Raw genomic sequence first — 12,500 nt, 5'->3', positions numbered from 1 at the left:
TTTAGCTTAGATTTTAGCTATAGCCATTATTTTATAGCCTGGTAAACCCCCCTCCCTCCGGAAATCTCATTTGCATTTGATTTCAGGAAGGAGGTCTGGGATTGCGCAGGGAGTAAAGCTGCCCGAAACGCTGCGTATTCGAACCAATCAGCGGCTGCTAGGGGCGGGATCATCCAATCACCTGCCTAGTAGCTTGAAAAAAAGAAAAACCTCTCTGTCATCAATTCTGCTTACGGAGTCTCAGATGGAAGTAGGCTGTGAAACAAATGTGTGTCGCAAGCTTCTTCCATTTGACGGTGTTAGGTTAATTATTTTATACTTTGGCTATTCAAAAATAGCAGATATACAAGCTCATAGCTGAGATTGTAGATCTGCTACTTTTGAAAAATCATGATGACGGTCATCAGCAGCAGCTGATGACCGTCACCCTGTCCAGCGACGGGCGGCTGGTGGACGACGAGCTGGCGTCACGCTTCCTCGAGAAGTTCCGCGCCAACCTGGAGCGCCCAGAGCACATGGCCCTGGTGGCTTGAAAGGGAAAAGGGGAAAGAGTGGGATAGAGAGCGAGAGAGAGAGAGATCACTAGAGAACAGTGATGTGAGCAAGAATATGTGCTCTTTGAATATATTTTTTAAAGCGAACATTTGTAACTCAAATCTTTGCTTCTGACGGTCCAAATATTTTGAGATGGGGGTCCGCGACCAAATACATACATTCATTTTGGGGATCCTTGACATGAGACCGTTTGAGAACCACTGCTCTATGTGACACCTGCACATCATCAGCATATCCTTGCACAGGGTTTGTAGATCTGACGTGCAATGGGGCGCACTGATAGATTGCCTCTCTGAGCTGCTTCCCAGAGAAATGAGCCTTGGTGGTACACATTGGAAATAATATTCACAAAAGCCTGAGGTATATGTATTTCCTCCAGTACATTCAGCATCACCTCATGTGCGAGTGTACCAAAGGCATCTCTGAAATCCAAGACAACTGTATGAAATCTGGAGGATTCGTGTGTGAAATTGTCTATTCCAGTTCTATTGACACACACACACACACACACACACACACACACACACACACACACACACACACACACACACACACACACACACACACACACACACACACACACGAATGAACATGGCCGTGTTCCACAATCAGTCAGTCACCCTATCATCTATGCTTGACGTCTTACCTTTCTGCCTCCTTCAGGTCAGAAGCTAAGAAGACCAAGGTAAAAAGGAAAACCAACAATCCCCAATTTGAGGAGGTTTTCTACTTTGAGGTGAGAGAAGTCTTGTGTACAATTCTGTGAAGATTAACCTCATTAACTGATTTAATTTGAGTTAAGAGTAAATACAGGGCCTTAACAGATCACATGTCATTTCATGCTCAGGGCACTGACCCTTCCATCATCAGTCATTAAGTCAAATATAGTCGTCCCCTGCAGTAAAAGGACTGGTGACGTCAGACAGGAAGAGAAGAGCATAATTATGTTTGTGTATTTCAGGAATGTACATATGTGTTTATTTTGTGTGTGTGTGCCAGATCTTTTTGAGGCATTTCGTGCCTCTTAGAAGCATACAAAGACATACAGTACACATCGCACGTATACAAATACATGTGTGTCTCTCTCTCACACACACACACACACGCGCGCACGCACGCACGCACGCACGCACGCACACACACACACACACACACACACACACACACACACACACACACACACACACACACACACACACACACACACACACACACACACACACACACACGCCTTGACATACACATAAACATGCACATACGCGGTGCCCCCGTTAACCCTCACACATCAGTGGTGCAGGCCTCACTCTGCCCTTCCCCCTGGCCTGTCCTCTGTACCACCAGAAGACAGCAGCACAAGAGTATGATTGATTCAGACGAACCACCAAACAATCTGCCCCATTGATTTCGGTCTGACAAGACCCTCTCATCTACTCCCCACACCATATAAACAAGACTTTGCATAGCCCATGGTGGTGGCCCTACAGCTCCTCTCCCTCTGTGACACAAACATAGATGCATAATCACACACACACACACACACACACACGCACGCGCACACACGCACACGCATTCGCACACACGTGCGCGCGCGCGCACACACACACGCACACAATCCATGGCTCATCTATCATGCTTCTGTCATGGGGTAGTGGGTTTTTTGGAGAAATGACTTCCATTGTTCTCAGCCGAGCCTCTGTGGAGCCTGCCATATTGTGATCTCTGGCGGGCCCTGTTTAGTTCTACAACAGAAATGGAAATGAGCCCCGCCAGGTAGTGAGCAACAGAATTAGATTTGGGTCGAAGGCTGGAGTCAACGGACACATATATGGTTAATTTCTTATTGCACAATGAAGCAAGCGTTAAAGGGGAATGAAACCCTAGGGTGATTTTGTAGTTGTTGTTTTTTTGTTCAGGTTCAAAACGAGAGAAGGGTAAAACATGGCAGGCTGCATAAGACTGATTTTATAGTACACCATGATGTAAGCAACATTGCTTTAGGTAATCAAATTAAAGGCAAAGGTAAAGGCATATTCTTATAGTAATCATTGTTATAGAGTGTTCAGTAACAGGTGTCTCCCTGTCTCTCCAGTTCTTTAATAAACAGAACATACTCTACAGCAATGAGTACTATCAGAATATAGAGCTATCTAACACTTATTTTAACCAAAGAAAATCAATTACCCTACCTCTAATGATGGGTGTTTTAGATTTATGTGTGTCATTGTCCATTGCCAATACTGTTGACTACTGTCTATGCTTGCATGTTGGCATACCCATGGTTCTGGGCACACCTAAATATAACACACCCATTATTACATTTTATTAGCTGCAGTTGCGTTGCTTAACTGCCTGTTTTTAATCTGCTGTACTTTTGAACCTAAATTGGAAAACAAACTACTAAATTAGCCAAGGGTTTCATGTTCCCTCAAGTATTCTGAGTTTAAATTATACCTCCAGACTCCAGTGGAAGAAACAACTCTCTCAATCTCATTAAAGAGATTAGAAAGTGAAATCCATGATTTCCTCTGACTGTGTAATTTGGAGTGTTATGTATGAATTGTAGAATAAAACTAGTTTAACTTTACAAATATATTCATGTAATAGTTTTATTACAGTTAAATTGGGATTGGTTATGCAGGAGGATTGCTAGCCCGTAATGGTACTTCCATGCGACCATATCTGCTCTGCTTTCCAGTCCTGTGTCGGGATCATGCATTTCTTGAATAAAGATTGTCACAAGCTACACTAAATAATAAACAGAGGTCTGTCTATGTGTATAATCAAATAGACTTAAGGAATCATGGACTTCTCATGAACAAAGACGGTACATTTCATAAGCAGACCATTATTCACACAATTTGATTAAAGGCCGTTTCTTTTTTATCATGGCTTGTGACCAATTTAAAATGCCAGATGCAGAAGCAGAAGCAGAAGCCTTTAAACATAGTTACGGTAACCAGTTTCAACCTGGCATCCCTATTTTGTTTAGGTCATTATAGGCAAAAATGCAATAAATGTCACAAAGTTTTAAAATGTTAAAAGATAGCAGACCTACAAGCTCACAACCCTCACAATGCAATCGACTATTTTCGCAAAAAATAATCAAGTGACTGGCAGACAGATTAAAGCCTTGTTCAGACCAAAGATTTTCAATGAGATGAAACCGTTTAAATACATTGTTGTACGACAGTGGTACGCAGCGAAAATAGCCGACCTACAAGCTCTCAACGTACTATAGGGCTTAAGACTTTATCAATTAAGTCTTAAATAGTGTTTATGCTCATTGTTCTATATTCCCTATATGTGTTTTTGTGTGTAGGTGACACGGCCATTAAGTTACACCAAGCGTCAGTTTGATGTTGAAGAAGAGGATGTTGACAAGCTGGCATTGAGGTTAGCACATTTTTTTGTGACTTAATTATTGTTCCAACAAAGTAGATTCAGTTCTAAAAGGAGCTGACTTAACGTGTAAGTTGTATTTTAGCTACTTCACTTTTTCAGAAGGGGGGGGGGGGGTGATGTAACTTCTAACCTTTTTGTACCAAGTAATAAGTAAAGTCATATCACAATTTTTTTTCCTTTCTTTAAAAAAAAATATTTTTGGGGCATTTTCGGCCTTTATTGGTAGTGTACAGTACATAGTCAGGAAATGAGGAGAGAGAGACGGGGAGTGACACGCAGCAAAGGACTCGAACCCGCGACACGCTGTCAGGCTGCAGCGCAGCCTAGGTGCCCGGTTCGGGCCGTCATATTACTTTTTGAAGGAGTAATAATTAAAGTGTAACAATGACATGTATTTAGACTGGCATAGTCCTTTAACATTCACAGTAAAATAACTCATAACTCTTGAGTGTAAAGTCCATTTTTACACTCAGTTGAATGAAGACTGGAGCATTTTACTGTGGTGTTTAATTTCCAACCCCCTCTGTGCTGGTTGGTGCGTGCAGGGTGGACCTGTGGAATGCCAGCAACCTGAAGTTCGGAGACGAGTTCCTGGGTGGGGTTCGCGTTCCTCTCAAGGTCCTGGGCCAAGCTGGGGTCCATGACGCATGGTGAGAAGAACATGACTCATCTCACTGACCTCCTGACTCTCACAGACACAGAGCCAGTAGACAGAAATGGTGCCATCTTATACTGAGTGTTAGTGAGGAGTAACCTTTACTCCTAAAGTGGTCCTTTAGCTTCACCCGTACGACTGTCTTTTTCCTCTGTCTCTCCCCACAGGTACTACCTCCTGCCGAGGGAGAATGGAGGGAAGACGGTGAAGGTGGAGGAGCTGGGCTCGCTGCGCCTCAACATTGTTTACACAGAGGACCACGTGTTCCCCTCTGAACACTACACTCCCCTCCGAGAGCTGCTGCTGCACTCTGCTAATGTAGAGGTGTGTGTGAGTGTCCATCCATACGAGTGCGTGTGCGTGTGTGTGTGTGCCTGCATGTGTAAATCTCCATTACATATCATCGCAGTCGGGCGTAAAGGAACCTTGTCCAAAACCGTTACTTTTCAGGGAATGGAAAAAAAGAACCTGTGTTCCATTGTGGTTCCAATGTAGTAGATGATTTAGTCACAAACTCTTGTTAATACTTTTCATTTGTTACATATTTATAAAACCCACAGACAGCAATTTCAACCTGGCATCCCTATTTTGGGCATGTCATTAACATTTTCAATGATTTAAAAAATGTGCTCAAATAGCCGATTTACAAGCTCCCAATTGGGCTGTTGTAAAACAGCTATTTTAGCTACTTGTGCATGACGCTGTCATACGATGAAGTATAGAATAGGGCATTAAAACCTTTAAAAGATTAAGTATTGAGATACAAGGTTTCAGCCCCCTAGTGTTATGCAGGACCTCACGAGCGGCAGTTATTCTTTGCCTTTATCTCTTGAACCAGGCATGCAACATTGTAGCCTTACACCGTGAAACAATGCACACACAATATATTCATGCAAATACACATTTCCATGTTTCTGCTCTGCGCAGCCTGTATCAGCATCTACTGCGCACATTCTGGGAGAAGTGTGTCGAGAGAAGCAGGAGGCAGCCATTCCCTTAGTCCGTCTGTTTCTCCACTATGGCAAGATTGTGCCTTTCCTCAGCGCCATTGCTCACGCTGAAGTCAACCGCACACAGTGAGTGTCTTGTTGCATCTCTTCCTGTTACAGCAATGTCTGTAATTAATGCCAGGTACTATTTACCCCTAGCCAATATGTTACCAAATGTACCAAACACGCATCTCTGAGAGTTTTCAACTGACACATATTATTATAAACCATTATAAAAATTAAACGTAGTATAATGGCGTTGAGTTTGGGTTTGCAACTTATGTGTAACTACTAGGTTATTACTGTGTAATTCTAAAGAGTGTAACCTGTCTCTCGCAAAGGGATCCCAACACCATTTTCCGGGGGAATTCTTTGACGTCCAAGTGCATCGATGAGACCATGAAGCTAGCAGGCATGCACTACTTGCAAGTCACGCTCAAACCAATCATAGATGAGGTATGGTCATTTTACTGTCTTCACTGCTATTTTTGAAAAATCTTGAAAATCTTTGAATACATATATTTTTTGAAACAACATAATCTTTGATTCTGGAACAAAATATTTTGAGATGGGGTCCGCGGCCAAATGCATATCATTTTGGGGGTCCTTGACATGAAAAGGTTTGATAACCACTGATATACAGTAGCAACATACGTTTTTTCAAAAACTGTTCTTCTTAGAAGACATTTGTAGAATCGACCTCAGGCCTTAATGGGTTAAGGCTAATTCAGACCGCTGCGTTCTTTTCTCTGCAACGTTCTAACGCTTAAATGTTGCTCCGTTGTATGACGGCGGTCTGTGGTGAAATAGCTGACCTACAAGCTCACACTCGCACGTTGTGAGCCTTTAGGTCGGCTATTTTCGCACAATATTTTAGTCGTACAACAATGTATTTAAACGGTTTCATCTCATTGCAAACCTTTTTTGTTTACAGATATGTACGGATCACAAACCCTGTGAGATTGACCCTGTTAAACTCAAAGAGTCTGAGAACCTGGAGACCAATAGGGTAAGAGAGAGTGTGTGCGTGTGCGCGTGCGTGCGCGAGGGCCAAATGTTCCCACAACTATAGTAGAATTTAGACATAGACATAGATAGAAATAGACGTTGTGGGGAGTATTTTTCTGGTCCTCAGAAGAGAAATGGTAGTTTTATGGTTAAAAAAAGATCTTTAGAGTTTGGCTTACCCTTAGGAAAAGCTTCAGGTTGGGGTTACAGTTAGACATTTAGAGGTTAGGTTTAGGGGTTATGGTTGGAGTTATGTATGATTTAGTTATGCCTGTGTGTTATTTTCGGCTTTAGGGTTAGGGTTAAAAATGGCACACAAAGAATTGCCGTCCTAAAATGTTCTGTCCTCACAAGTATAGTATTACAAAGATGGGTGTGTGTGTGTGTGTGTGTGTGTGTGTGTGTGTGTGTGTGTGTGTGTGTCTGCCAACTTGACAAATCTGACCTGGTTTCAACTCTGCAGGAAAACCTGCGCCACTATGTGGATCGCATCTTCAATGACATCACCACATCTGGCGTTCGCTGCCCCACGGTCATGTGTGACATCTTCTTCTCTTTGCGAGAATCTGCCGCTACCCGTTTCCAAGGTAAATAAAGGGCTGCGTGACTTTAGGGTATTAGGGAAGAAAGAGTATGACTGGCGAATAAAGGACAGGACAGGACACAGAGAAGAAAGAACAGGATGCATACGAGGAGCAGGGATACTTTTCTCATTTGTTCGGGATCACAAAAAGGCTGTATGCAGAGATGCTCATAGGCCTGCGTCCTGCGTCTCTGACGCACCATATTGAAAAAGGACGCATTCACGGCACCCTCGTTGCGTCCATGGGACGCACTACAATTTAGCGGAAATTACCGCGGATTTGAAGGCCATCCGTGGATTTCAAAGCCGTCCGCGGATTACAAGGCATAGTGCAGAAAACAAGAAAAATCTCGGTAAAACACCGCCGTATGGAGAAGTATTCTCTCTCTGTCTCAGGGCATTGCCAGCTGCTGCTAGAGGGAGAGAGTGAAAGTGCTGCGCAACTTACAGCCCAACTTCAAAGCAAGTTAACGATGGCTCGTTGACCCCAATTTGACCACTAGGCAATCAACACTGAACAGCACTAATTAATGGCAGCTGTGATTCTTGTGTCTTTTCGTGCAGCCAGATATCAAATAATTCCCTGTAGAGCAGGGGTCTTCAGTGTTTTCAGGCCAAGGACCCCCTAGTTGAGAGAGAGATGAAGCAGGGACCCCCTCTATATTGTATAAAATTGTGTTTCAGATAAACTTTTGCTGCTCTTTTTTCCCTTTACACACCTATAACTCCAAAAATAGCCGATCTACAAGCTCACAAGTGTGAGCTTGTAGATCTGCTATTTTTGGCTAAAGTTCTCCTCAGAAAAGGGATACTAGGATTCAAGTGGTTAATGTAAAAAAAAAAAATCAAGTACTACAAGTACTAGTTGTCGGATTTGGAATTGTGTACTTTTCTTTCAGATACATGTTCTACATGAATATAACCATATAAGATGAAACACGAGTTAAACGCTGTGCATTTTTGTGGGACCCATAAAATGTCCCTGGGACCCATCTAAAAGACCACCCTTGCATCCCAGGACCCATTGCATTGAAAACCTAGCAACATCACTGTGTATGTGCTATGTTATGTGTCAATTCTAAACTCACTTTAGACTCCCTGTGTTATGTGGTTTTATGGAATCCCCCACATATGACTAGTGACTACCTAATGTAACGCTGCTGCCTCCTCATGGCCATCACAAAGCACTACAGCCACAACTGAAAAACATGCCTTAGGTGACAACTTGTCTCAGAGATTGAAAGATGTGCACTAACAGTGAATGTTATCTTATAGTACCCAAAAATAGCATGCAGATAGTAACAGTTAAAAAAAATGAACAGAGAAAAACATGGAAAATAATAACATCAAAACGCACCAAACGCACATGTTCTGAAAATCGACTTAAGGATGAGAAATAAGCCGTCAGACATGGACACAATGACAAACACAAAACAACATTAAAACACAATCCCAAGGAAGTGGCAAGGGAGAGGCCACTGAACACTGTTTCACTCATAGCTCGACACCACTGGTGTACCCACAACTGAAGCATTAGCGCCTTAGTCCAGTTATGTAATTAATTCAACAACCTCAAAGCTCATGAATGACCTACTGGCCACTGACGTGTGAGCTTGTAGGCTTGGCTGTTTTCGGCGCGTGCCACTGTCGTACAACAATGTATAAATCGGGTTCAACACTGCCGAATGGCCCACTGGCCCCATTCACATTGTTCTCCAGTTATTTAAAGATAAGCTGAAGAAGAATATGATTTTCTCCCTTTAAAGTGCACAGCCCAGCTTTCTTTTCACCACGAAATATGATACGGATATTACACACTAAAAAATACCATTTCAGCTATTAGTCTTTAACCAGTGAATACTGGTGTGTTCGTTCAGTCACTCACTGCAGCTGTAAGGAAGAGAGACAGGAGAGAGCAGGCTACAGAAACACACACACACACACACGCACACGCACACGAACACACACACACACACACACACACACACACACACACACACACACACACACACACACACACACACACACACACACACACCACTACAGCCGTAACATATAGGTAAGTGTTTTTAAGCAGGTAATGTGTTGCGTAATTACCTGTATTTCTCTTGTACTCTCCAGTGGACCAAGATGTGCGGTACACAGCAGTGAGCAGCTTTATCTTCCTGCGTTTCTTCGCCCCAGCCATTCTTTCGCCCAACCTGTTCCAGCTGAGGCCACACCATCCAGTGAGTTGTATTCATTTCACTCACTTCAACTTCATCCACTTCAAATCATTTGTTGTAGATCAGTGGTTGCTTGGAGCCCTCCCTTCCCCTCTTACATCTCACCAAAGCTGAGATCCCCCACACGTGCGTGCACGCATGTGCCCACACAAGCACACACTCACGTACACGCTTGTGTTTTTCACTTGTTTTAGCCATTAAAGCCCTATATATTTAGCTTACGACGAATAGCGAAAATAAATACAAGCTTGCTTGTGCCATTTCCAAAAATGTTTTGAAAACTTTAGACTATATATTTTTTTACTATTGTCTGACAATATAATGACCCAAAATGTAAGTTATTTTGTGCAACATTTAATATTTTGGACCACATCCAAACAGACAAGGCCTCATCCCCCCCCCCCCCCCCCACCCCCTGTGATATTTTGGGGGCCCAGACCCCATGTTGGGAACCACTTTTGTAGATAGGTGCTAAAAGTAATTAAGTGCTGTTAATTTCCTATTTGTTTTATTTATTTATTTTAATCATTTTTAGTCATGTAATTTCTACTCACGTTAAAAACATATTTATTAACAATAATAGTATAGTGACAAGCTTTTTGTCTTTTCCAGGACCCTTCCACCTCACGGACCCTTACCCTCATCTCCAAGACCATCCAGACCCTAGGAAGTCTGGCTAAGTCTAAATCTGTGAGTGTCTCTGATTAAAAAACACACTTTTATTTATTTTTTTTAGTATCAGAGCAAAATGACAGTTTTCCCTTTCTTTCTTTCTCATCATAGGCCAATTTCAAAGAATCCTACATGGCTGCATTTTATGATTACTTCAATGAGCAGAAATATGCAGACGCTGTGAAGAATGTGAGTGTTCAGTTTACCTCCCATATGTTTGTTGAATTATTTATAGAACATAACAGGGTTTCTATATGTAATGTATATGAACAATGTATGTATGAAAGGTATGAAGAGCATGGACGTTGTGTTGTAGTTGAAAATCTATGCATGTAAAAACACACTCCAGATTGTGATGTGGAGGATATAATGGACAAAATTAAATGTGCTTTTGAAGAGAGACAAAGTGAGGCAGAACATGACAGTGTGGCAAAAGCCAGATTAATATGGCTTTAACCATAGCAATGGGTCACCCCAGGTGGTTCAAGGTGTCATGGGCAGATATTTGAAGTCCTTTATTTTTCTCCACAGTTCCTTGACCTGATCTCCTCCTCTGGAAAGTGGGACCAGAAGAGCATTGAGACACCAATCATGCTGAAGGAGGGGTAGGCAGCAATCTGTTATTCAAAACACAAATAGGGCTGCAACAATCAATTCATTTCTTAGCGATTATTCTATCGATTACTTTTTCGATTAATTGAATAATTGAGAAGCGCGGTTTACTTGATAATTAGTTTTATTTTTAATATATTCATGAATTGATGCAAAAAAATCGAATAGATTATTTTATAATTGACTAAATTGATTAGTTTGATTAAGCACTTATGCCCTATTTCATACTTCGTACAACAGTGTCGCACAAAAATATCAACAAGCTATTACTACAACGTAATCCCCACCCCACAAATATATATAATGTTTATTAAAATCTATTATCGATTATATTTCATAATCGATTAAATCTATTAGTTTGATTAACTGGTGCACCACTAAATACAAATACATGTTACTCCTACAAACTTCAGTCCTTATTTATTAAAAATTATAACTTTCTTCCCAAGCAGGAAACCAGAGGACCGTAATTAAAATGTTATATTATACTTTGAGCATGTGCTTTTACATTCAGATTAACATTGGAGGGCCAAGTGAATAATCTATATGGAACTACAATTCAATTCAGTTCAATTCAAATGAGCTTTATTGGCATGAGAAAACATACATTGCCAAAGCAAGTGTCAAAATTACCCTGGGTTCTGACTCCAAAATGTTATACCATTCATTGTCAATGGGGCTCTAATATTTGTCTCTTGATTTCAAGAGACAAATAGAGTTGTTGTTTCTAGTTTTGGAAGAGTTCATTTTGATCAAATCGAGATTGAAATGTCCAAGCTTATAGAAATAGCTTCACATATGATAACATTTATTTTTGTATGTGGAAGAATCACTCATTAACAAGTGAGAAAAACAGAGTGGAGAGTGGCCCTTACAAATGACTCCCAACCTTAACATAATACAGTATATCTTACTAATGAGGCTGTAAATAAAAAGTGGGTTTCCAGTTAGTGCACTGCCACTGTTAATTTAACTCTGAAAGTGTACACCTTGCGGGTCCATTTTTACACTTTCAGAGTGAGTGAAATTAGCACTCGAGATTTTGCAGTGGTTAAGTTAGCCCAGTCTACCTCCTGCCTCACTTCATCATCACCCTCTTCTGTTTCTGCTGCTGGGCACAGGAGTGTTAAACTCACTATAAAGAGGGTTGATGGGAAGGGTTCGAAAAGCACAAAGGGCAGGTAAGAGGCTTCACTGTATAGAGACTTTACCCCCTGTGACCCTCTCCATGACCGCTGTCATCCCTGAGCCAACCATTCTTTCTCCCACCAACAACTTGCACTAGCGCAGATGCTCTAGCTGCACTTTACTTTATACCTGACTTGTTACTGTCAAATGGGTTTCAACAGACATTATACCAGTTGTTTGCTACTCATCGAGTGACTCCTCATTGCCTGACAATATGGGTATATTATGCCATCCATATTGTATTCACAAAATTAATGACATCGCAATTGTCCGTCTCAAATGACTGTTAACAGTATAAAGTAAAGTGTAAACTTAGTTTGCTTACGTCAGAAGCACTGTTCATCCAAACAGTCCTTTTCGCTGTCTTTGCACTGGCAGATATGCTTGGTATGGACAGTGGCAGAACGTTGGTTACTGTGCAAACATTTCTGGGATGTCATAGCCGCCTTCATTCTGACCCTTGATATCATTTACCCAGATGGTGACCTTACATTTTGTCTCACATATTGGTCTGTCCTGAACCACTGCCCCGTTTTAGACTGCCACCTGCTGGTGGGATGTGACATGGTGAATACAATCCTATTCGTAGCATTCCTTGCCACCTCAAGCCT

The 12,500-nt window shown here is 41.7% G+C and overlaps 1 protein-coding gene across 4 annotated transcripts in view; it reads left to right on the top strand.

The window, feature by feature from the left end:
- The window catches only part of rasa3 (RAS p21 protein activator 3), a 45,978-nt gene that overhangs the window by 26,333 nt on the left and 7,145 nt on the right, over positions 1-12,500 (top strand). For 2 of the 4 annotated variants that reach the window (XM_084071561.1, XM_084071559.1), the window contains exons 7-18: positions 1,219-1,291; positions 3,875-3,948; positions 4,503-4,607; positions 4,780-4,936; positions 5,540-5,688; positions 5,943-6,057; positions 6,536-6,610; positions 7,073-7,196; positions 9,314-9,420; positions 10,030-10,107; positions 10,201-10,278; positions 10,621-10,694. In XM_084071561.1, coding sequence (XP_083927687.1) covers positions 1,219-1,291; positions 3,875-3,948; positions 4,503-4,607; positions 4,780-4,936; positions 5,540-5,688; positions 5,943-6,057; positions 6,536-6,610; positions 7,073-7,196; positions 9,314-9,420; positions 10,030-10,107; positions 10,201-10,278; positions 10,621-10,694 — 1,209 coding nt within the window. Of the gene's footprint in view, positions 1-1,218; positions 1,292-3,874; positions 3,949-4,502; positions 4,608-4,779; positions 4,943-5,539; positions 5,689-5,942; positions 6,058-6,535; positions 6,611-7,072; positions 7,197-9,313; positions 9,421-10,029; positions 10,108-10,200; positions 10,279-10,620; positions 10,695-12,500 lie in introns of all 4 variants that reach the window. The other 2 variants (XM_084071560.1, XM_084071558.1) reach the window with 1 other exon arrangement.

The sequence above is a fragment of the Gymnoscopelus microlampas genome (genome assembly GCF_963454915.1).
Source record: "Gymnoscopelus microlampas genome assembly, chromosome: 1".
Lineage (NCBI taxonomy): Eukaryota > Metazoa > Chordata > Actinopteri > Myctophiformes > Myctophidae > Gymnoscopelus > Gymnoscopelus microlampas.
The sequence above is the reverse complement of the archived record's forward strand: the minus strand, read 5'-3'. Positions and strand labels throughout refer to the sequence as shown.